Here is a 26,387-nt window from a genome sequence, read left to right as displayed (position 1 = left end):
ATAAAAGCCCAGGTACAGGCCCTGTGTGTTGGCACTGACCATAACAGTGAATTGGACTTATTCCATCTGCCTAGCAGTCTGACTCATTATGATCGTGCAGCCAACATGATTGAAGACCCCCTCACCCTGGGCGTTCTCTCTTTTCCCTTTCAGTTCCCAGTACTGTGTGTAAGGAGCTCGTATGTTCTCCCTGTCACCGCGTGAGTTTCCTCTGATTGCTCTGGTTTCCCCCCACATTAAACAGTTGAAGGCTAGTAGGTTGTTGTCGCTGCAAGCGTGGTGATTCCTGAGAGCTGCTGCCAACGTATCCTCGGACTGTATTGATCGCTGGCGCAATTGATGGTCTTCACTCTGTGGCTAGAGGACCAACCAAAACAAATTCTTTCCAAGACAGGCTTAGGTCGCTCTCAGAAACCAGCCTCCCCTCCACGGACTCTGTCTACACTTCTCACTGTCTCAGTAAAGCAGCCGGCAGAATCAAAGACCCCACCCACCCCAGACATTCTCTCTTCTCCCCCCCCCCCCCCCCCCATCGGGCAGAAGATACAAAAGCCTGAAAGCACATCCCACCAGGCTCAAGAACAGCTTCAACCCCACTGTTATCAGTGAAAGCACGTCCCACCAGGCTCAAGGACAGCTTCTACCCCACTGTTATCAGTGAAAGCACATCCCACCAGGCCCAAGGACAGCTTCTACCCCACTGTTATCAGTGAAAGCACGTCCCACCAGGCCCAAGGACAGCTTCTACCCCACTGTTATCAGTGAAAGCACGTCCCACCAGGCCCAAGGACGGCTTCTACCCCACTGTTATCAGTGAAAGCACGTCCCACCAGGCTCAAGGACGGCTTCTACCCCACTGTTATCAGTGAAAGCACGTCCCACCAGGCCCAAGGACGGCTTCTACCCCACTGTTATCAGTGAAAGCACGTCCCACCAGGCCCAAGGACGGCTTCTACCCCACTGTTATCAGTGAAAGCACGTCCCACCAGGCCGAAGGACGGCTTCTACCCCACTGTTATCAGTGAAAGCACGTCCCACCAGGCCCAAGGACGGCTTCTACCCCACTGTTATCAGTGAAAGCACGTCCCACCAGGCCCAAGGACGGCTTCTACCCCACTGTTATCAGTGAAAGCACGTCCCACCAGGCCCAAGGACGGCTTCTACCCCACTGTTATCAGTGAAAGCACGTCCCACCAGGCCCAAGGACGGCTTCTACCCCACTGTTATCAGTGAAAGCACGTCCCACCAGGCCCAAGGACAGCTTCTACCCCACTGTTATCAGTGAAAGCACTTCCCACCAGGCCCAAGGACAGCTTCTACCCCACCGTTATCAGTGAAAGCACGTCCCACCAGGCCCAAGGACAGCTTCTACCCCACCGTTATCAGTGAAAGCACGTCCCACCAGGCCCAAGGACAGCTTCTACCCCACCGTTATCAGTGAAAGCACGTCCCACCAGGCCCAAGGACAGCTTCTACCCCACCGTTATCAGTGAAAGCACGTCCCACCAGGCCCAAGGACAGCTTCTACCCCACTGTTATCAGTGAAAGCACGTCCCACCAGGCCCAAGGACAGCTTCTACCCCACCGTTATCAGTGAAAGCACGTCCCACCAGGCCCAAGGACAGCTTCTACCCCACTGTTATCAGACCCTTGAATGGTTCCCTGATACAGTAAGATGGGCTCCTGGCCTCTCATTCTGCCTCATTATGACCTTTCACCTTATTGTCCACCTGCTCTGCAGTTTCTGTAACTGTAACACTTTATTCTGCGTTCTGTTATTGTTTTACCTCGGTGCACTGATGCGATGAACTGATCTGAGTGGTTGGCGTGCATTCGGTACACGTGACACTAATAAACCAATTTACCAACCAGATTTCTGAACTGTCCTCGTGTGAGAATAATAAACTGATTGTATTTACTATTTCTCTTTCTGTCCCAGAACATCCCTCTGGGACGCCGACCACGATGACAGAGCCGTTCCGAACCCTCGCGGGGCACACGGCGAAGATCACCAGCCTGGCTTGGAGCCCCCACCACGATGCCATGCTGGTGTCTGCCTGCTACGATGGCACTGCCCAGGTGAGTGTTCGGTCTGGGATCGACTGTGAGCTGACTTGGGCTGTAGTCTGGATGGGGTGTGTTTTACGTGAAGGTGGGTCGCAGGAGATAGCACCTCAATATCTGTGCTGAGCAAAATGTCAAATTAGGTCATCCCTTCTGCCTGTAAGTGATCCCTATCTCTCTATTCCATTCGTAAGGCCAGTGATGTTGTGGGGGTGGAACTGGACTCTCTGACAGTGGTGTCTGAAAAGAGGATGCTGTCCAAGTTGCATGCCATCTTGGACAACGTTGCCCATCCACTCCATAATGTACAGGTTAGGCACAGGAGCACATTCAGCCAGAGACTCATTCCACCGAGATGTAACATTGAGCGTCATAGGAAGTCACTCCTACCTGTGGCCATCAAACTTTACAACTCCTCCCTCGGAGTGTCAGACACCCTGAGCCAATAGGCTGGTCCTGGACTTATTTCCACTTGGAATAATTTACTAATTATTATTAAATTATTTATGGTTTTATATTGCTATATTTCTACACTATTCTAGGTTGGTGCGACTGTAACGAAACCCAATTTCCCTCGGGATCAATAAAGTATGTCCGTCTGTCTGTATATTCAACGCCACATTTCAGCTTGCACCACCACAGGCAGTCCGTCCCAGGCACTCCCCACCTTTTCAGTATCAAAGAAAATCTTGCCCCGTGTATTTCCTATAAACTTCTTCCTCCTTTTCACCTTAAATGCTTAATCACAGGAGATTCTGCAGATGCTGGAAATCCAGAGGAACACACAGTAAATGCTGGAGGGACTTAGCAGGTCAGTTGGTATCTATGGAGAGGAATAAACAGTCAATGTTTCTGGCTGAAACCCTCCATCAGGATTGGGGAAGGGTTTCAGTCCAAACCTTGACTTAAAATGCATGCCCGAAGATGAGGAAGTGGCCACGCATTTTAATTCCACGTCTCATTCCCATTCTGATATGTCTATCCATGGCCTCCTCTACTGTCTAGATGAAGCCACACTCAGGTTGGAGGAACAACACCTTATATACCATTTGGGTAGCCTCCAATCTGATGGCATGAACATCGATTTCTCTAACTTCCATTAATGCCCCTTCTCCCCTTCTTATCCCATTCCTTATTTATTTATTTATTTATCTATCTATCTATTTATTTATTATTCCTCCCCCACCTTTTTTCTCTCTCTGTCCCTCTCACAATCACTCTTTGCCTGTTCTCCATCTCCCTCTGGTGCCCCCCTCCCTCTTTCTTTCTTTCTCCCTAGGCCTCCCGTCCCATGATCCTCTCCCTTCTCCAACTGTCTCTCTTTTGCCAATCACCTTTCCAGCCCTTAACTTCATCCCTCCCCCTCCTGCCTTCTCCTATCATTTCGGATCTTCCCCCTCCACCACTTTCAAATCTCTTACTATCTTTTCTTTCAGTTAGTCTTGACAAAGGGTCTCGGCCTGAAATGTCGACTGTGATTCTCCCTATAGATGCTGCCTTGCCTGCTGTGTTCCACCAGCATTTTGTGTGTGTTGCTTAAAATGGTATTCGACATTTAAACACTGGGGAAAAGATACTTCCTGCCTACTCTATCCATGCCATTAGATCTCCCCTCAGTCTCTGCCGCTCCAGAGAATAGAACCCAGCTTTGTCCAGCCCCTCCTTGCAGCTCATACCTTCTAGTCCCGACACAAGAGGTTCTGCAGATGCTGGAAATCTTCAGCCACACACACACACAGAAAATTCTGGAGAAACTCAGCTGGTCAGGCAGCATCTTTGGAGGGTCTCGGCCCGTAATGTTGACTGTTTATTTCCATCCGTAGATGCTGCCTGACCTGCTGAGTTCCTCCAGCGTTTGTGCATTGATCCTGGTGAACCTCCTCTGCACCCCTCCCAAGCCTCCGCACCCTTCGAGTAATGGGGCAGGCAGATATGATCAGCTAATATGATTGACAGTTTGGGGCACCAATAGGAATTGCTGCTGCAATTTGACTTCCTGCCCTTAAATTCCTGTATGTAAAACATTGCCAGCTCTGAAGGCCAAGATGTTTGTCCGTGGGATGGACCTTGAACCCCGTGCTTAGGGTGGACGTTGCCATCAGGTCCTGAATGGGTGGCCGAGTCAGCAGCAGAGGGTAGAGTCGCAGCTTCCCAGCACCAGAGTCCCTGGTTCAATTCCAAACTCTGTGTGTGTGCGCGTACGCGAGTGTGTGTGGTGTCTGCATATTCTCCTTGTGACCATCTGGGTTTCCTCTGGATGCTCCGGTTTCCTCCCACATCCCAGAGACGGACTTGGGAGTCCTAGTACAGGGTTTCCACAGTGGTGTCCATGGACCTTTAGCTTAATGGTATTGGCCTATGGCAACAAAAGAAGTCGAGAACCCCTGTGCTATAGGTCCAAGATCGTTTATTGTCATTCTTCAATACACCAGTGTAAAGGAGATTGTTACTCAGGATTTGATACAGCATCAAAAAACACAATAAATATAAAAGCAATCCATTTGCAGGTTGAGTCGTTGGTGAGGAAGGCAAGTGTGTTGTTAGCATTCATTTGGAGACGACTAGAATATAGAAGCAAAGGTGACATGTTGAGGTTTTATTAGGCACTGGTAAGAATGTATTGTGAGCAGTTTTGGGCCCCTAATCTGAGAATGGATGTGCTGACATTGGAGAGAGTCCAGAGGAGGTTCATGAGAATGATCCTGGGAATAAAAGGGTTAAAGCTTGCAGAGTGTTTGATGGCTCGAAGCCTGAACTCGCTGGAGCTTAGAAGAATGATGAGGAATCCCATTGAAACCCCCTGAGCACTGAAAGGCTTAGATAGAGTGACCGTGCAGAGGATGTTTCCAACAGTGGGAGCGGGTAGGACCGGAGGGCAGAGCCTCAGAATACTTCATCATTCTGTGCAGTGTCGTATGACATCATCATTATGTGCCATGTTGTATGACGTGGGTGGTCATAGTCTCATGTACTTGGCAATTTTCTCTACCGAAGTGGTTTGCCATTGCCGCCTTCTGGGCAGTGTCCTTACAAGACGGGTGAGCCCAGCCATTATAAACACTCTTCAGATATTGTCTGCCTGGTGTCAGTGGTCACATAACCGGGACTTGTGATCTGCACCGGCTGCTCATACGACCGTCCACCACCTGCTCCCATGGCTTCACGTGACCTTGATCGGGGTGCGACATCTTGCCCAAGGGTGACCCACAGGCTAGAGGAGGAAGGAACGTTTTACACCTCCTTTTGTAGAGATATATCTCCACTCTGCCACCCAAATTCTGGGACGTCCATTCTGAACAGAGATGTTGAGTAATTTCTTTAGCCTGATGATGGTGAATCTGTGGAATTCATTGCCACAGATGGCTATGGAGTCAAGTCATTGGGTATATTTAAAACAGAGTTCGATTGGTCTTGATCATTCAGGACAACAAAGGTTATGGGGAGGAGGCAGGCGAATGGGGTTGAAGGGATAATAAATCAGCCATGATGGAATGACAGCAGACTAGATGGGCCAAATGGCCTAATTCTCCTCCTGTGTTTTATGGTAGTGAGCCACATTGTTCCTGGACACTGTGGTGCAGAGGAGATTTCCCAGATTGGTTGAAATGGGCACAAGGTTGGTTCTGTAGAGAGACCAGAGCAGGTGGTTGTCCACCTTTGAGCGGAGATAGGGAACATTGCAAACATCGTGTTTTGGTTCAGTAAATAAAACAGTGAGAGACCCATTGACCAGGAGAGGGCTCACTTCCCCAGAGGCTGGTGGAGATGGAATTGGTAATGGTTTGTTATTGTCACACCTATCGAAAAGCTTGGTTTCATAGTCAAATTCAAAATAAATTTATTATCAAAGTACATATGTTACCATATATAAGCTTGAAATGTCAGCACTTTATTCCATAGGTGCTGCCTAACCTCCTGAGTTCCTCCAGCATTTTGTGTGTGTTGCTCTGGATTTCCAGCGTCTGCAGAATCTCTTGCACATATGTCACCATACACTACCTGGAGATTTACTTTCTTGCAGGAGTTAACAAGAAAATAAAGAAATGCAATAGAATTCATGAAAAGTTATACATAAAATTCAAGATCGTTCAGGACAAGTGTACAGAAGAACAAAATAGTTGTTACTCAAGAGCCGAAGCAGAATAAAAAAAACAGTTAAAGAACGCATCATTAATTTAAAAAAAACACAATAAATATAAATACATGATAGCTTATAGATTGCTTGTATGTCCATAAAGTGACACTAGGCACAGGAGTGTCTGTATGTAGGGTGACTGACATGAAATGATAAAGTAGTGGTGGTTGGGGGTGTGGAGGGGTGGGTTAGTGGGTGGAGGTGTCGATCAGCCTCACTGCTTGGGGAAAGTCACTGTTTTGGAGTTTGGTGGTCCTGGTGTGGATGCTATGTAGCCTCCTCCCTGATGGGAGTGGGACAAATATCTAACGTGGAAAAGAAGACAGATTATGCAAGTAATAAACAGATAAATAATACTGAGTTGCCAGTGAGTCAGGTCAGTGTTGAGGTGAGTGAAGTTATCCACACCGGATCGGGAGCCTGATGGTTGAGGTGAATGTCACCGTGTGTAAATGTTAACGGTTCTTCACGCTGCAGGTGTGGGACGTCCTGAAGGAGGAGCCCAAGTGCAACTTTCGAGGACACGCGGGGAGACTGCTGGGCGTGCAGTGGTCACCAGTGGAGGCAGACATGGTCTGGACAGGAGGGGACGACTTCACGGTGCGGCGGTGGGAGGTCTCAAAGCAGGAACACACCAGACCTCCTCAAGGTACTGACAATGTGGATCCTTCCTTGCATTTCGTTTTCTTTTAGTTTTGTTTAGAGGTACAGCACAGTAACGGCCCTCTTGGGCCAATGAGCCCCTGCTGCCCAATTGCACTCACGACCAGTTAACCTACTAACCCACCGACCCACCTGTACATCTTCCACGTCACATGCCGGTGACAATAAACCTGATTCTGATTCTGGACTGTGGGAGGGAACTGGAGCACCCGGAGGAAACCCACATGGTCACTGGGAGAACGTACAAACTCCTTACAGACAGCAGTCGGAATTGAACGCAGGTCTACAATAATGTTACACTCACCACTAATGTTACTGTGCAGCCTCTCGTTGAATTAATTGTTTATGGATGTGAGTCTCGCTGTTAGGCCTGTGTTTACTGCGTTTGAGATGGAATCGGAATTGGTTTATCATTGTCACTTGTACCGAGATACAGTGAGAGTCTTGTCTTGCATACTGTCCATACCGGTCAGATCATTACACAGAGCACTGAAGTAGAACAAGGGAAAACAGTAACAATGCAGAATAAAGTGTAGCAGCGACAGAGAGAGTGCAGTGCGGGTAAACAAAGTGCAAGATCATAACGAGGTCGATTGTAAGTCCACCTTGTCATACAAGAGGTCAGACTAAGACTCCAATAACGGGGTAGAAGCTGTACTTGAGCCTGGTGGGACGTGTTTTCAGGCTTTTGTATCTTCTGCCTGAAGAGAGAGGGGAGAGGAGAGAATGTCCGGGGTGGGTGGGGTCTTTGTTTATGCCGGCTGTTTGTCTGCATTTCTCACTGCCTCAGTAAGAGTCCATGGAGAAGAGGTTGGTTTCCATAATCTGCAGAGCTGTGTGTGGTTTCTTGTGGCATTGATGCGGATTCCATTCTGCTGATGTCTCTAAGGAGTTTGTACGTTCTCCCCAGACCGTGTGGGTTTCCTCCAGGTGCTCTGGTTTCCTCCCACTGTCATGTACAGGTTGGTGCTAGCGAGTTGTTGGCATGCTGTGTTTGTGCTGGAAGCATGGCGACACTTGCATCCCAGCACATCGCAAAACGAAAAACCGATGATGTGTTTCACTGTTTGGTTCAATGTTTTAGTCTTTGTGTGGTGTGATGAGTAAAGCTGACCTCGATCTTCCTTGTCTTTAAATATCTCTGAAATGTGGTCGTTGTGCCCCAATTAGGGAAGAAGCTCTCCGAGATGGAAAGGAAGAAGATGAACGGCTTGAAACCCAAATCCAAGAAAGCCAAGAAAAAAGCGGACAAGAGTGTTGAGGGTCTGGGAGGAGTGGGATTTTCGGACACTCCATCAGAGACCGTTCCCACCCCCCGTGTCTGCGAGGAGCTGGAATGTCCTGGGGAAGTTGAAGTGGGATTTGTTGGAACCTCTAAGATGCCAGGTATGACTGATTGCTTGTATTCCATGGCCCAGAGGGGTGAACACTAACCTTTGACCCCCTTTTGAGCCCAATATCTAATGGTTCAGAGGAGGTGCAAAGGGACTTTGGAGTTTCACAAAATTCCTCAGAGGTTAACTTGCAGGTCAAGTCGGTAGTGAGGAAGGCAAATGCAATGTTAGCGTTCATTTGGAGAGGAGTACAATATAAAAGCAAGGATGTAATGTTGAGACACTGGTCAGACCACACTTAGTGTACAGTCGGCCCTCCTTATCCGCGGATTCCGCACGCGCAGATTCAACCAACTGAGGATCAGGAAAACCCGGAAGTTCTCTCTCCACTCGTTGTTTGAGCATGTAGACTATTTTTTCTTGTCATTATCCCCTAAACAATACAGTATAACAACTATTTACATAGTATTTACATTCTATTGGCAAAGTAATCTAGAAATGACTTAAAAGTACAGGCAGTCCCTGGGTTCTGAATGAGTTCCATTCCTGAGTCCGTCTTTAAGTCGGATTTGAAGTCAGAACAGGTACATCCGGTATTACTTAGCGTCAGTTAGTCAAAAGTTTTTCTTAGTATATAGTATATATTTTACCTTTCTATGCATATAAAACACTTAAGAAACATACGTATTTCAATAATCAAACCACTGCGTTGCTTAGTAATAATTGTAGCTTTCATTGGGGCAGGGCTTTTCACATACTCCATTAAAATTGTTCCAATTGTTGACCGACTGTAGCCTAATGCTTTTCCAATGACTGGTGGTGTTTCACCTCTTTCCGATCGCTTTATTACTTCCACTTTATTTTCAATCGTGATTATTTTCGTGAACAAAAACACTGCAGATTCAGAGCTGCACCGCTGGGTCCTAAAGACCACCGCTCAGAGACAGGTTAAATAAGGTCCAGGATTCCGCTGGGTCCTAAAGTCCACCGCTCAGAGATAGGTTAAATAAAGGACTTGAGCATCCGCGTTTTTTGGTATCCGCGGGGTGTCTTGGAACCAATCCCCCGCGGATAAAGAGTGCCGACTGTATTGTGAGGCCACATATCTAAGAAAGGATATGCTGGCAATGAAGAGGGTTCAGAGGAGGTTCACAAGAATGATTCCAGGAATGAATGGATTAACATTTAAGGAGCATGAATGTCTCTGGGCCTGTACTCGCTGGAGTTTAGAAGATGGAGGGGCAATCTCACTGAAGCCTATCAAAAAGGGGATAACTACACTCAACTTCACTTGCCCCATCATTGAGATGTTCCTACAGCCAATGATCTCACTTTAAGAACTCTTTTTCTTGTTATCTCGTGTTCTCATTATTTATTGCTATTTATTTATATTTGCATTTGCACAGTTTGTTGTCTTCTACACTCTGATTGAGGTTGTATTGATCCTAGAATAGTTACTATTCTTTAGATTTGCTGAGTATGCGCACAGAAAAATGAATCCAGCGTTGTATGAAAACCACCCTGACATATTTGTATTCTGACCATAAAATTTACTTTGAGCTTTCAATACTGAAATGTTGAGATAGAGTGGATGTGGAGAGAATGTTTCCTGTAATGGGGGAGTCTAGGACCGGAGGGCACAGATAGAGTGGATGTGGAGAGGATGTTTCCTATAGTGGGGGAGTCTAGGACCAGAGGACACAGATAGAGTGGATGTGGAGAGGATGTTTCCTATAGTGGGGGAGTCTAGGACCAGAGGGCACAGATAGAGTGGATGTGGAGAGGACATTTCCTATAGTGGGGGAGTCTAGGACCAGAGGACACAGTTAGAGTGGATGTGGAGAGAATGTTTCCTGTAATGGGGGAGTCTAGGACCGGAGGGCACAGATAGAGTGGATGTGGAGAGAATGTTTCCTGTAATGGGGGAGTCTAGGACCGGAGGGCACAGATAGAGTGGATGTGGAGAGAATGTTTCCTGTAATGGGGGAGTCTAGGACCGGAGGGCACAGATAGAGTGGATGTGGAGAGAATGTTTCCTGTAATGGGGGAGTCTAGGACCGGAGGGCACAGATAGCGTGGATGTGGAGAGAATGTTTCCTGTAATGGGGGAGTCTAGGACCGGAGGGCACAGCCTCAGAATATCCAGACGTTCCTTTAGAATGGAGATGAGGAGGAATTTCTTCAGCCAGGTGATAGTAAATCTGTGGAATTCATCGCCACAGGCAGCTGTGGAGGTCAAGTCATGGGGTATGTTTAGAGTGGAATTTGATAGGCTATTGATTAGTGAGGATGTGAAAGGTTACTGAGAGAATGTCTCTCAAAAGCAGAGGTGGAGGAGTATGCCTCACGATCAACTCTTCTTGGTGCATAAATATATCAGTGCTATCCCAGTTCTACTCACCAGACCTTGAATATCTACAATTTCCAGGATCATCTTGGTAGTGGTATACATTTCACCTCAGGCCAATGTCAATCAGACTACAGATGATCTGAGCGATGGGATCAATATGCACAAAACAGTGCACCCTAATGGCTTCACCATCATTTTGGGGATTTTAACGAGGCCAGTCTGAAAAAAATCACTAAGCAATTACCATCAACAGTTCACTTGCAATACCGGGGAAGCAACACACTGGACCACTGTTACACCACCATCAAGAATACTTACCGTGCTATTCCACACCCTCACTTCAGGAAGTGTGAACTGGCTATACTTCTACTCCCTGAGTATAGGCAGAGACTGAAGACTGTAACACCAGCAGTGAGGACCAAGAAGGTTTGGACAAGGGAAGCACAGGAGTGCCTACAGCACTGCTTTGAATCGGTGGACTGGACTGTATTCAGGGATTCATCTTCGAACCTGGATGAGTATGCTGCAGTTGTTACTGACTTCATTAAAACCTGTGTGGATGAGTGTGTGCCCACAAAGACTTACTGTACATTCCCAAACCAAAAGCTGTGTATGAACCAGGAGGTAGGTTGTCTGCTGAGGGCTAGATCTGTGGCATTCAAGTCTGGCGACCCAGGTCTGTACCAGAAAACCAGGTATGATTTACAAAAGGCTATTTCAAGGGCGAAGAGATAATTTCGAATGAGGTTGGAGGTGACATTGGATGTACTACTCTGGCAGGGTCTGCAAGACATTACTTCCTACAAAGTGAAACCCAAATAGCATGAATGACAGCGATGCTTCACTACCAGATGAACTCAACACCTTCTATGCCCACTTTGAAATGGAGAACACAACTACAGCTGTGAAGATCCCTGCTGCACCTGATGACCCTGTGATCTCCGTCTCAGGGGCCGATGTTACTCTGTCTTTAAAGAGAATGAACTCTCGCAAGGCAGAGGTTCCGATGGAGTACCTGGTAAGGCTCTGAAAACCTGTGCTGACCAACTGGCAGGAGTATTCAAGGACATTTTCAAACTCTCACTACTATGGGTGGAAGTTGTCACTTGCTTCAAAAAGGCAACAATTATACCAGTGCCAAAGAAGAATAATGTGGGCTGCCTTAATGACTATCGCTCAGTAGCACTCACATCGACAGTGATGAAATGCTTTGAGAGGTTGGTCATGACTAGACTGAACTCCTGCCTTAGCAAGAAGCTGGACCCACTGCAATTTGCCTATCGCCACAATAGGTCAATGGCAGATGCAATCTCAATGGCTCTCCACACGGCTTTAGACCACCTGGACAACACAAACTCCTACGTCAGGATGCTGTTCATTGACTATAGCTCAGCATTTAACATTTGCCCTCTTCTCACTGTTACCATCAGGGAGGAGGTACAGAAGCCTGAAGGCACACACTCAGCGATTCAGGAAAAGCTTCTTCCCCTCTGCCATCCAATTCCTAAATGGACATTGAACCCGTGAACACCACCTCACTTTTTTTAGTGTACAGTATTTCTGTTTCTTGCAAGTTTTTTAATCTATTCAATATACGTATGCTGCAATTGATTTACTTATTTATTATTATATTTTTCTCTCTGCTAGGTTATGTATTGCATTGAACTGCTGCTGCTAAGTTAACAAATTTCATGTCACATGCCGGTGATAATAAACCTGATTCTGATTCTGAATGGGGTTGAGAGGGAAAATTAATCTACTACGGTGGAGAAGACTCAAGGGGCCAAATAGCCTGTTGCAGCTCCTGTGTCTTGTGGTCTGAAGTCAAGGGTTGCTAATGGATAATATTGTGCTACGGCTTGTGGTGTTACAGCCTCTCAGCATCATTATCTCCAGTTTGATCCTGACTTTCGGTTCTGTCTGTGTGGAGTTTGCACATTCTCCATGACCACATGGGCTTCTCCTTTGTAGCTCTGGCCTATGGTTAGGCCACCCTTAGACCCCCTCCAGTTCGCCTATCAGCCCTGACTAGGAGTTGAGGATGCCATTGTCTACCTGCTGAACCATGTCTACGCCCACCTGGACAAGCCGGCGAGCACTGTGAGGGTCATGTTTTTTGACTTCTCCAGTGCGTTCAATACAATCCGCCCTGCTCTGCTGGGTGAGAAGCTGACAGTGATGCAGGTGGATGCTTCCCTGGTGTCATGGATTATTGATTACCTGACTGGCAGACCACAGTACGTGCGCTTGCAACACTGTGTGTCAGACAGAGTGGTCAGCAGCACTGGGGCTCCACAGGGGACTGTCCTGTCTCCCTTTCTCTTCACCATCTACACCTCGGACTTCAACTACTGCAGAGTCTTGCCATCTTCAGAAGTTTTCTGATGACTCTGCCATAGTTGGATGCATCAGTAAGGGAGATGAGGCTGAGTACAGGGCTACGGTGGGAAACTTTGTCACATGGTGCGAGCAGAATCATCTGCAGTTTAATGTGAAAAAGACTAAGGAGCTGGTGGTGGACATGAGGAGGGCTAAGGCACTGGTGACCCCTGTTTCCATCCAAGGGGTCAGTGTGGACATAGTGGAGGATTACAAATACCCGGGGATACAAATGAACAATAAACTGGACTGGTCAAGGAACACTGAGGCTGTCTACAAGAAGGGTCAGAGCCGTCTCTATTTCCTGAGGAGACTGAGGTCCTTTAACATCTGCCGGACGATGCTGAGGATGTTCTACGAGTCTGTGGTGGCCAGTGCTATCATGCTTGCTGTTGTGTGCTGGGGCAGCAGGCTGAGGGTAGCAGACACCAACAGAATCAACAAACTCATTCATAAGGCCAGTGATGTTGTGGGAGTGGAACTGGAATCTCTGCCGGTGGTGTCTGAAAAAAGAATGCTGTCCAAGTTGCATGCCATCTTGGACAACGACTCCCATCCACTCCATAATGTACTGGTTAGGCACAGGAGTACATTCAGCCAGAGACTCATTTCACCGAGATGTAACACTGAGCGTCATAGGAAGTCATTTCCACCTGTGGCTATCAAACTTTACAACTCCTCCCTTGGAGTGTCAGACACCCTGAGCCAATAGGCTGGTCCTGGACATATTTCCACTTGGCATAATTAACCTAACTTTTTCTTTAATTATTTATGGTTTTATATTGCTATATTTGTTCACTATTCTTGGTTGGTGCGGCTGTAATGAAACCCAATTTCCCTGGGGATCAATAAAGTATGTCTGTCTCTATGTCTATCTGTCCTGGGTGCTCCTGTTTAGAAACATAGAAAACCTACAGCACAATACAGGCCCTTTGGCCCCCAAAGCTGTGCTGAACATGTCCCTACCTCAGAAATTACTAGACTTACCCATAGCCCTCAATTTTTCTAAGCTACAAGTACTTATCTAAAAGTCTCTTAAAATACCCTATCATATCCGCCTTCACCACCGTTGCCAGCAGCCCATTCCACACACTCACCACTCTCTGAGTAAAAAAACTTAACCCTGACATCTCTTCTGTACCTACTCCCCAGCACCTTAAACCTGTGTCCTCTTGTGGCAACCATTTCAGCCCTGGGGAAAAGCCTCTGACTATCTACATGATCAATGCCTGTCGTCATCTTGTACACCTCTATCAGGTCACCCCTCATCCTCCATCACTCCAAGGAGAAAAGGACAATTTCACTCAACCTATTCTCATAAGGCATGCTCCCCAATCCAGGCGACATCCTTGTAAAGCTCCTCTGCACCCTTTCTGTGCCTTCCATGTCCTCCCACATTGCAGCAATGAAAGGGTCAGTGGGACAATTGGCCACTCTCAATTGACCCTGGTGTACATCCTCCCTGTGGAATGGGTGAATTTCCTCCAGTTGCTCCGGTTGTCTCCCTCAGTCCGAAGACGTATCAGCTCGGAGGTCAGTGGGTCATTGTAAATTGTCCTGTGCTTGGGCCAGGGTTAAATCGGTGGGTTGCTGGGCTGGGTGGTGAGGCTCGTTGAACCGGAAGAGCCTGCTTCACACTGTATCCCTACATAAGTCAATCAGATGCATTGAGGTAGAACAGGTTAAAACTGTAACATCGCAGAATTAAGAGTAACAGAGAAAGTGTGTAGGTAAAACGATAAGGCCATAAACGAGGTCAGGTGCCCAACTTATCATACTAAGGAACTGTTTAACAGTCTTAAGAGTGCCAGAGACACTCTTGTAATCTTATAAGAGATGTTGGATTCTGATGTTTTTGATGCAAGATTCTTTCGGAAGTCAGGAAAGAGGCACAAAACTTGTTCCTTCATGATCATTTTATTAAGAGTTGATAAAGGAAAATTGAACAGACAGTGATAGAAGGCGACTGAGCAAAGAGAGAGACTAAGAACTAAGATCAAGAAGGCTTTGTGTTTAGCTATTTTTATACCCATAGATAAGAAAAAATTCCATTCAAATTTATAGATAAAAGTTAACCAATGAGAAAACAATTATTCAAATAATGCTTCAAAGATGCTTCCAGAACTTTTCAGAATTATACTTTGTGTAAACACATATTATACTTGTATCCACATACCATAGCTAGAAAGGTGCATATTAACCAGCTACTTGTATATAAATAATTATATCAAATACAAGCAGACAATTAATTGTTTGTTACGTATTCAGGCAACAATAAATATATATGAGTTAGGCAAGGGATTTTATAACAAATAATACATTTATTAAACACTGAAAACAAACCCCCCAAAAGTAAACAAACATTAGCGTAACCGGAACTCAGCTGCTGTGCGGCAGATTCACAGTTCTTAATAGCGTTGCAGCATAACAGTTCTTAAAGCGGTATTGGAAAAAAAACAGTTCTTTAAAGTGGTATTGAAAAGAAACAGTTCTTTAAAGCGATATGCCGAAAGTTCAAAAGCTCACAGTCCTTTTAAAAGGAGAGACTTTTTAAAGCGATTTAAATTCTCTTCCACGTCGTTGTCCTTCGATTCCCCCGGCGTCGAACTTTCCCACGAAGAATTTTATGAAATATAACGGCTTAAAGGCACTGACCTTCTTTCCACACTATTCTCAATCTCCCGCTATCCCAGCGGAGATTAACACGAGAACAGTCAACGAAATCCTTCCGAATGAGGATCAAATAAGGTCGAAACCAATCCACCGTCGAAAATCGATCCTCCTCGATTTTTATCTTCTAAACTTTTATCTTCAGTCTCCACAGTAAAGAAACTGTTGGCAATGACCTTTTAAACTTTAGGCAATATATAAAACTTCATTTTTCAACTAAACTGCGTCATCACATTAAATCACGCAGGGACATGAAGTCAGCTTGGCAAATCCCGCCACGAACTGCCCCACCTGACAGGGTGGGTCTTCCTTTTATACCCTGTAAAAAAAAACCTGTCACATGACCTCTACTGGCGGGAAAATGACGTCACTCCACCATCACAAGACCATTACCTCAAGTCCAGTATAACTTCAACCCCAGTCATGTGACAAGGGTACCACTGTCACGTGTCATGAGTACGTAACATGTTAAACTGCAAAAAAAAAGCAATAAAACAGTCTAATCTGTGAATTAAGCAGTCGGATCCAATAGAGACAGAGACTCTTTAAACATCTGGATGAAGATGAGAACTGTCAGGGCTGAGAAGGCTACAGATTAAATGGCTGATTGGTAGGGCACGTTGGCCTGTTTCTCTGTTGTGTGATGTTACTAAATGGGGATCAGTGAAAAGGTCATTGATTTATATTTGTATGGCACAGAAACAAGCCCGTGTGTGAGGGAACTATTTAGTAGAGTTATAACAGTGTCATAAACAAGAGAAGTTCTGCAGATGCTGGAAATCTGAGCAACACACACAAAATGCTGGAGGAACTCAGCAGGTCAGGCAGCATCTATAGAGAAGAATGTTTCAGACCAAGATCCTTCAGCAGGCCTGAGGAAGGGTCTTGGCCTGAAACGTCAACTGTTTATTAATTTCCATAGATGCTGCCTGGCCTGTTGAGATCCCCCAGCATTTTGTGTGTTGTAACAGTGTCTGTACTTTTGTGCCTGTGTCTGATGTCAGGCATATTTATTTTACGCCCTTTTGCCCTTCATGCCATACTGCCCTGTAACCCCTGACAAACCTGGTTAACTCTACCCTAATCGCAGGGCAAATTACAATGACCAGTTAACCTGCCCAGTGCACCTTTGGACTGGGAGGAAACTGGAGCACCTGGGGACACCACACATTCCACGTACAAAGACTCCTTACAGAACGGCACAGGAATTGAACTCTGAGCTCGGACGCCCTGAGGTGTAATAGTCCCCACTGACTGCTACACCCATGGATTGAAGCATGTCCTACTGATCCTGAGACAAGGGGAGAACTGCATTGTTGGTGGTAAACTGCCTTGACTGGGCTCAAGGCCTGGTTTCCTCTTGGAGAATGATAAACACGCTTTATTGGTGGCACGGCAACGCAGTGGTTAACGTTACGCTTTACAGCGGAAGCTGTAAGATGGGGGCTCAATTCACTCCTCTGCCTGTACGCTCGGTCGTGACTGTGTGGGTTTCTTCCGGGTGCTCTGGTTTCCTCCTGCATTCCAAAGACATACGGCTTAGGGTTCCTGAGTTGTTGGCACGCTATGTTGGCGCTGGAAGTGTGGTGACACATGTGGGCTGCCTCCAGCACATCCTCGGACGGTGTTGCTCGTTGCTGCAAAGGACACATTTCACTTTAACACTGTGTGTGTGACAAATAAAACAAATCTTTCAATCCTCCCAGTCCGCTGCAAGGTCTTTGACTTGAAACGTAGACGCTTCTTCTCTCCACAGATGTTGTCTGGCCTCTTGTGTGTTTCCAGACTTTTGTGTTTCTGAATTCACATTTATTTATAAACCACATTTTATAATACATTGTAAATACACACTGGTATTTATACACATCTTATTCTATGTCTCTACCTCTAACTTTATTTTTGAATAATTCTTTGTAATAGTCGAATGTAGTTTTTTGTTGGATGTCACACCCTGCCCAATGCACCACAGCAAATTCCCAACAATGTCAATGTATATGGTGAATAAAGTTGACCCTTGACCCTTCCTTCCCTCCCTCTGCACTTTCTCAATCATATCATCATCTTCTCTCTCTTTACTGGTGATTTCTGCTCGGACCTAATAAATTTCTGCTCAGACTGTGGATAAATTCCTTAGATCCAGCTGAGAACCTGACGATTATTTTATCACAGTAAGATAGTTGAACGGACTGTTACAAGACTATTGTACGCTCCCCTAGTAAATAAAATGGACTTGACCTCACAGCCTACTTTGTACTGCACCTTTAATTATTTATTTTTATTGAGATACAATGCGGAATAGGCTCTTTGAGCTGCATCGCCCAACAACCCTCAATTTAAACCTAGCATAGTCGCAGGATAATTTACAATGACCAATTAACCTACTAACCAGAACGTCCAAAGACGTTGGGAGGACTGTGGGAGGAAACCAGGGTACCCAGAGAGTACCCATGCATTCCATGAGGAGAACATGCAGTCTCTTTACAGATGACATTGGAATTGAACTCTGAACTCCGCCCCAAGATGTAATAGCGTTACGCTAACCGCTACACCACTGTGGTATTGTCTGCCTGCACTGTAACACTATTCTGCAGCAACACACAGGTCAGGCAGCATCCATGGAAGTGTGTAGGTAGTCAATATTTCAAGCTGAGATCTTTCATCAGCACTGGAAAGGAAGGGGGAAGACACCAGAATAAGGAGGTGGGGGGAGGGGAAGGAGGACAAGCTGGAAGGTGACAGGTGAAGCCAGATGGGTAGGAAAGGGAAAGGGCTAGAGAGGAAGAAATCTGAAAGAAGAGGGGAGTGGATCATAGGAGAAAGGGAAGGAGGAGGGGTATTGGGGAGGAAGGGATTTATTCTACATTCTGTAATTGGCAGCTAATCTGATCAACCATTCTATTTGGCTTCCCCACATCTCCCGCTGTCTATGACCTCAGTCACTGCACTGTATACACATTAAACCATTTTTTATAACGCTGTTTACATTGTAAATATTTGCTGGTATTTGTGTATTTCTGCACATTTTATTTCATATATGTACTTCTAACTTTGTATATTTTTTATTCAAAGTTCAAAGTAAATTCATTATCAAGTATGTATGCAGTATGCAATCCATCTTCCCACAGTTAGCCAGGAAACAAAGAAACACCATGGAACCCGTTCACCCAACACACAAAAAAAAGAGCAAATCGTGCAAACGGCAAAAACGAGTGAAAAGCTGACTTTTAAACATCAAACTGCAGAGTCATTGAACCAGTGTAGTAATGTTCAGTTTGGTTCAGTTCAATTTAGTGTTGTCTGTTTCCTCATTACTGTTCAGTGTTGATGTTTGTTACATGTCACACCCTGACGAACACACCACAGCATTTCCCTAACACGTGTCAATGTACAGATCTGGCCAACAAAGCTGATCCTTGATCTACAGTCTTTGATTTCCAGTGTTGTATCATTTACCTTGGGATTGTATGATTGACATGTCTCCCGATTATTCCCAACAGCGCCTCTGGAAGAGCACAGATCTCAGGAGAGCGTGGAACCCTCGTGTCCCAGTGCTGCACATGTCCCTGCAATCCCAAAGCCTCAGGCCAGGAAGGACCGGACGAGGGATGAGAAGAAGAGAGATAAGCCAGGTGAATCTTCTGTTTGCTTCTTTGTGTCATGGGAAGTGTGCATTTCTCCAAGAGGATCAGTGAATTGGAATCAGGTTTGTTCTTACTGTGTTAGATCATGTGAAGTTGTTTAGCTGTGCAATGAAAAGATAAGATTACTACAACTTTCAAAACAGTGGAGGGAAAAAAGTTCTAACAATGGGTTCAATACCATTCAGAAATCTGCTGGCTGAGGGGAAGAAGCTGTTCCTACATTGGTGAGTGTGAGTTTTCAGGATCCTGTACCTCCTCCCTGATGGTAATTCACTCAACTTCACTCACCCCAACACAGAACTGTTCCCACAACCTATGGACTCTCTTTCAGGGACTCTTCATCGCATGTTCTCTAATTATTGTTTATTTATTTATTTTGTATTTCCACATCGGTTGATTGTTCATCCTGTTGGGGGCAGTCTTTCATTGATTCTATACTGTTTCTTGGATTTACTGAGTATGCCCACAAGAAAACAAATCTCAGGGCTGTATATGGAGGCACGCATGTACTTTGGCAATAAATTTGAATTTAAACTTTGAACGGTGGTGTTGTGGCTAACGAGGAGGGTGCTCTTCAGATATGAAACACGAGTAATGGAGATTGCTGAGCCTATAACCCTCTGCAGCCTCGTTTGATCTTGTACTATGTACCGGACAGAACCTGTCCAAAATGCTCTCCGTGGTTCGTCTATAGAAACTTGCAAGTGTCTTCGGTGACTTGCCAAATCTCCCCAAACAGCCAAGTAGCGAGAGCCACTGGTGTGCTGCCTATCACGATTGCATCAATGTGTTGGACATCGCACTGACTGAGCAAGGCTGAACCTGGAGTACCGTGTGTGATGTTATGAGAAAGATGTTTCAGTGGAAAGAGTGTGAAGAAGGGTTACACTTTGCTCAGACTAGAAGCTTATTCTGATGCTGAGGGTGACCTCGTACAAGTTTAAGTATAATTTTTCATAAATTCTATTGTATTTTTTAATTTTTTGTAAATGCTACAAGAAAATGAATCTCAAGATAGTATACTGTGACATCTACAGTATTATCCAAAAGTCTTAGGCACATCTGTATAGCAAGGGAGGCCAAGATTTTTGCACGGTACTGTAGAAATTATATGTATTGCACTGTCCTGCTGCCACAAAAAAAGAACACATTTCATGACATGTGGGTGATGATAAACCTGATCCTGATAAGGGGCTCTATTGTGGAATCATGGTTGGTTGGGAAAAGGGGAAGGGATGGGGGAGGGAGCGGGAAGGATCAGAGACACATTGTGTAAACCAATTGTTTGGAATCAAATGACCTTGCCTGCTGTCTCAGGGCTGGGTTTGTCTGCACCCACGCAACCCCTCTCCCAGCCCCTGGCACTCCCCTGCCTCCGGTCCCACACCCCTCTTGTGATGCTCTACCCTTGCCTTTCCCGACATCCTTTGCTTCCACCAGATTTACAAATTCTTTCTCTGCTCCACGTTGACAAATACAATACTGTACAAGAGTCACAGATTAAAGAAATACTATAGAATTTATGAAAAATTATGCATACAGTACTGTGCAAAAGTCTTGTATAGATATAACTCTATCTTATATATAGACTTTTGTACAGTACTGTATGTATAATTTTTATAGTATAAATTTTATAGTATTTCTTTAATTTTCTATAAACGTCTGTGAGAAAATGAATCTCAAGGACGTAAAAGGTGATGGATAAATACTTCGGTTTAAAAAAAAAATTACTTTGACTTTTGACTTGTGACATGAGGGGTATGGGATTAGGTAGACAGTCCTAGTTTTCCCCCAGGGTAGGTGCATGGAGGGGAGAGGTTTGGAGGGTTATGAGGCATTGTTTGTGTATAGTTATGGGAGGTGGGGGTCTTCGTCTGAATGTAGTTTTTCATTAATTCTATTGTATTTCCTTGTTCAAAGTAAATTTATTATCAAAATTAATTTATGTCACCATGTACGACCCTGAGATCAATTTTCTTGCAGGCATTCACAGTAAAGCTGAAAACCATAATAGAATCAATGACAGACCGTACCCAACAGGACAGACAAACAACCAGTGTGCAAAAAAACAGCAAGCTGTGCAAATACAAAAAAAATCATAATAATAAATGAACAATAAATATTGAGAACATGAGATGAAGAATTCTTGAAAGTGAGTCCATAGTTTGTGGGATCAGTGAGTGATGAGGCAAATGAAGTTGAGTGAAGTTATCCACTTCTGTTCAGGAGCCTGTTGGTTGAGGGGTAATAACTGTCCCTAAACCTGAGGCTCTTATACCACCTTCCTGATGGCAGCAATGAGAAGAGATCATGACCTGGATGCTGGGGTTCTTGATGATAGACACTGCTTTCCTGTGACAGCGCTCTGTGTAGTGTAGATATGGTTAGTAGTGGGGAGGGCTTTACCCGTGATGGACTAGGCCATATCCACTATTTCTGAAGGATGTTCTTTATAAGCGCATTTGTGTTTCCATAGCTGGCCGTGGTGCAACCTGTCGATTATATTCTTCACCACCCATCCGTAGAGGGGTCTCAAAGTTGTAGATGACATGGCAAATCGTTCCAGTCTTCTCTGAAAGTAGAGGTGCAGCCGTGCTTTCTACCTGTGACACTTGCGTGCTGGAGCCAGGACAGATCCTCTGAATCGAAACGCTTGCAAGAAAATAAATCTCAGGGTGTATATGGTGACATACATGTACTTTGATAGGATCTGCTTTCAACTTTGAACCAGCAGGGAAGATGGTGTGCTCAGCATGGACCATTTATGCTGAAGGTCCATTTTCTGTGTTGTATGAAGTGGCCTCTGTCGGTCATGGTCGACCATGGTCACTGTGCCTCTGGTAGTCACTGAGAGTGGCTTCTCCAGGACGCAAGCCAGAGCAGAGTTGATATGCAGATCCGTCTGTTGTCCATGCAGTGGGACCCCCCCTCTCCATGCTGATGACAGGTCCAAAGGAACGACAAAAGTCGATACAGTTTGGTGCCAGCAGCATCGCAGGAGTTGCCGTGCCGGTGCTGGGTACAGCAGTCAGCCGCCTTCGGGACTCCGACTCCGGATTTTTCCTCAGGGTTTACTCCCAAAGCCTTTCCCGTGAGAGGGTATAGCCGCAAGGCAGCAGAGGTTTGAAATTGGAGTTTTCCCTCTCCTAGATGAGATACCATCCGTGGTTAACCAGCCCCATCTGCCTGGAGCAACTGGTTTTGAGGCGCCAGTGGCCCGCCTTTGCCCCTTCTCCTGTCAGTGAGAACAGCTCCGCCGGGCATAAGAACTGTGCCACACGTGAAGGCCAGGAGTTGGACTTGGTTGTCAGAGGCTGTTTGAGACGCACGCCATGAAGAGCATTTGTTTAGCAGTGGGAGCTCGTCTCCACCACCACCCTTCGGCTATGACTACCCTTGGAGCCTGTGTATGACTTTAAGGAGATTGGAGGAGAGTGTCGGGTGATGTTAGAGGGAGGTATTCTGGCACATTGAGTGCTGGGTGCTGACTGTAGTTCCGGACAGAGTGTTGACCACAATGTTTGTGTTGCAGAGGCTCTGCTGAAGAAGAAGAAGGTCCGGTCGATGCTTCCGCTGAGTACGGCCAATGATCACAGGACCAAGGACGAGCTCCACGCCGACTGCGTCAACCTCGCCAATATCCTGTACACACAGGGTGAGTGGGTGCTCGCCTCTCTTCCTGCTCTGTGCTTGTTCCTCCCGCCAATCGGAGCTAACCCTACCATTCCTCCTTCCCCCCCCCCCCATGGGTCCCCCCAACTCTGCTCTCTCTCTCCCCTCTCTGCCCACCGGATCCCCTCGCCCACATCCCAATCTTGTCTTGCCTCTAGTGCCCTCACCCTAGGTCTCTCTCTCCCTCACCCCTCCACCTTAGCCACCATTCTTTCTCCCTTCCCTGTGGCCCACCGCGATGTCTCATCACTTTCTCCCCCTCTCTGCGCGGCACCACCATCTCACTTCCCTTTCTCCCCCCTCAGTGTCCCACCACCATCTCCCTTCCCTTTCTCCCCTCTCAGTGTCCCACCACCATCTCCCTTCCCTTTCTCTACCCCACCTAGGACTATCTCTCCCCCACCCATCTCTGTGACCCTCTCGTTTGCTCTCTCCTCTTCTGCATCCCCAACCCCTCTCTCACTTCCACCTCTGCAAACCAGCCCCTCACATCTCTCTTTTCCTCTCTCTGTGTCTCCCACCTCTCTCCCTCCCAATTCTATCAGTATTTTTCTTTTTCTTTCTTTCTTTTTCAATCTTTTTATTAATATCAACATGATAAGATTAGTACATAGATAATGGGATTACAAACTTACAAAATTAAAATGAACATAAAAGGATACACAAGCAATAAGTACATTATAGTTAAGTCTTCCCAAATATTGAATAAATGGCCTCCAAGTCTTTTCAAATTTAATAGAAGGATCATATATGACACTTCTAATTTATTCCAAATTTAAACATTTAATGTTTAAATTTAATTTTAATGTGAGAAAACCAATGAAATGTGGTAGGGGAATTAATTTCTTTCCAATTCAACAAAATAGATCTTCTAGCCATTAATGTAAGAAATGCAATCATCCTACAAGCAGAAGAAGATAAATGGATTGACCCCATCATTGGTAAACCAAAGATTACAGTAATAGGATGAGGTTGTAAATCAATGTTCAATACCGTGGAAATAATATCAAAAATGTATTTCCAATATTTTTTCAAAAGCGGACATGACCAAAACATATGAGTTAAAGACGCTATCTCAGAATGACATCTGTCACATAAAGGATTTATATGGGAATTAAAACGAGCCAATTTGCCTTGGACATATGAGCCCTGTGCACAACTTTAAACTGTATCAATGAATGTTTAGCACATATAGAGGATAAATTAACTAATTGAAGAATTTTATCCCAATTCTCAATAGGGATAGTAAAGTTAAATTCTCTTTCCCAATCATTTTTAATCTTATAAAAGACCTCTGAACGTATTTTCATAATTATATTGTAAACATTTGATATTACACCTTTCTGAAAAGGATTTAGTTCTAACAATTTCTCCAAAATACCCGAGGAATCAAGATTTGGAAAGGTAGGAAGTACAGTGTTTAAGAAATTCCTAATCTGTAAATATCTAAAAAAAAAAATGAGATCTGGGCAAATTATATTTATTAGATAATTGTTCAAAAGACATAAAACAATTATCCAAAAATAGATCAGAAAATTGTAGTATTCCTTTAGTCTTCCAAGCTGAATAAGCTTGGTCCATAATAGAAGGATGAAAAAAGAAATTGGATACAATAGGAATAGTTAAAACAAATTGATTCAACCCAAAAAATTTCCGAAATTGAAACCATATACGTAAAGTGTGTTTGACTATCGGATTGTCAATTCGTTTATGCAATTTAGAAAGAGCAAAGGGAAGAGAAGTCCCTAAAATAGAACCCAATGAAAATCCTTGTACAGATTTAGTTTCCAGATTTACCCAATGAGGGCTAGGAGATAAATCCCAATCCCTTAACCAACATTTCAAATATTGAATATTAACTGCCCAATAATAAAATCTAAAATTAGGCAATGCCAATCCACCTTCCCTCCTTGCCTTCTGTAAATATCTTTTACCTCATCTAGGATTTTTGTTCTGCCATATATATGAGGAAATTTTTGAATCAACATTGTCAAAAAAGGATTTCGGAATAAAAATTGGTACCGCTTGAAATGTATATAAGAACTTGGGTAAAATAATCATCTTAATAGCATTAATCCGACCTATCAGAGATAAAGACAATGGTGACCATTTAGTGAACAAACATTTAATCTGATCAATTAAGGGTAAAAAATTAACCTTGAATAACTCCTTATGATTTTTTGTAATTTTAATCCCTAAGTATATAAAAAAGTCATTAACTAATTTAAAAGGTAAATTTCCATAAATTGGAACCTGTCTATTTAAGGGGAACAATTCAATTTATACCCGGAAAAATTACTAAACTGAGCCAACAATGATATAACTGCAGGAATGGATTTCTCAGGATCAGAAATATATAATAACAAGTCATCTGTGTATAATGATAACTTATGTATATCCATCCCACGATTAATGCCAAAAATGTTAGGTGATTCTCTAATAGCAATTGCCAAAGGTTCTATAGCAATATCAAATAATAATGGACTAAGAGGACAACCTTGCCTGGTACCCTGAAATAAACGAAAAAAGGGAGATCTTTGATTGTTAGTAAAAACCGAGGCTACTGGAGTATGATATATCAATTTAATCCAGGATATAAATGTTGGACTAAAATTAAACTTCTCAAGCACAGTAAATAAATATGGCCATTCAACTCTATCAAATGCTTTCTCCGCATCTAATGAAATGACACATTCTGAGGTGCTGCGTGAAGGAGTATAAACAATATTCAATAATCTAATATTGAAAAAAGAATAGCGATTTTTAATAAAACCAGTTTGATCCTCCGAGATAATTTGAGGTAATACCTTCTCCAGCCTGGTCGCCATTAACTTGGAAAAGATCTTGGAATCTACATTCAATAAGGATATTGGTCTATAGGATGCACAGTCAGTAGGGTCTTTATCTTTTTTCAATATTAAAGAAATGGAAACTCTATAAAAAGATTGTGGCAATTTACCTAGTCTAATTGCTTCTTCAAAACCCTTTGAATAACCAAGGAGAAAGAGTAGAGGAAAAACACTTTAAAAATTCCACTGTATACCCATCTGGACCTGGTGCTTTTCCAGAATTCATAGAGGAAATAACACCTTTAATTTCTGCATCCATAATAGGAGTTTCTAATATTAAAAGTTCTTCTGATGATAATTTTGGAAAATTCAATTTCCCAAGAAAATCATGCATGGTATTATGATCATGAGGAAATTCAGAATGATATAGGGAGGTATAAAAATCTTGAAAAGATTTGTTTATCTCATCATGGTTAACTGTCATCATGGTTATCACTATATATATGAAAATCAGTTCTGGTTTTCATTAACTGATTTTCAATTGAAGATGTAAGTAATAAACTGTGTTCCATTTGAAGCTCAACCCTTTGTAAAGCTCCTTACTAGGAGCAATCGAATATTTCTTGTCAATTTCTTTAATCTTATCAACCAATAAAAGAGTTTCCTTCTTAATACGTTTTCTCAAACCAA

The 26,387-nt window shown here is 44.4% G+C and overlaps 1 protein-coding gene across 1 annotated transcript in view; it reads left to right on the top strand.

Moving 5' to 3' along the window:
* The window catches only part of gemin5 (gem (nuclear organelle) associated protein 5), an 89,875-nt gene that overhangs the window by 29,282 nt on the left and 34,206 nt on the right, over window positions 1-26,387 (top strand). Inside the window, exons 14-18 of the mRNA XM_073067120.1 lie at window positions 1,940-2,079; window positions 6,677-6,848; window positions 8,033-8,248; window positions 19,093-19,224; window positions 22,769-22,891. Of these exons, the coding sequence (XP_072923221.1) occupies window positions 1,940-2,079; window positions 6,677-6,848; window positions 8,033-8,248; window positions 19,093-19,224; window positions 22,769-22,891 (783 nt within the window). The remainder of the gene's footprint in view (window positions 1-1,939; window positions 2,080-6,676; window positions 6,849-8,032; window positions 8,249-19,092; window positions 19,225-22,768; window positions 22,892-26,387) is intronic.

The sequence above is a fragment of the Hemitrygon akajei genome, chromosome 15 (genome assembly GCF_048418815.1).
Source record: "Hemitrygon akajei chromosome 15, sHemAka1.3, whole genome shotgun sequence".
In the NCBI taxonomy this organism is placed as follows: Eukaryota; Metazoa; Chordata; class Chondrichthyes; order Myliobatiformes; family Dasyatidae; genus Hemitrygon; species Hemitrygon akajei.
This window is presented reverse-complemented; position numbering and strand designations above follow the sequence as displayed.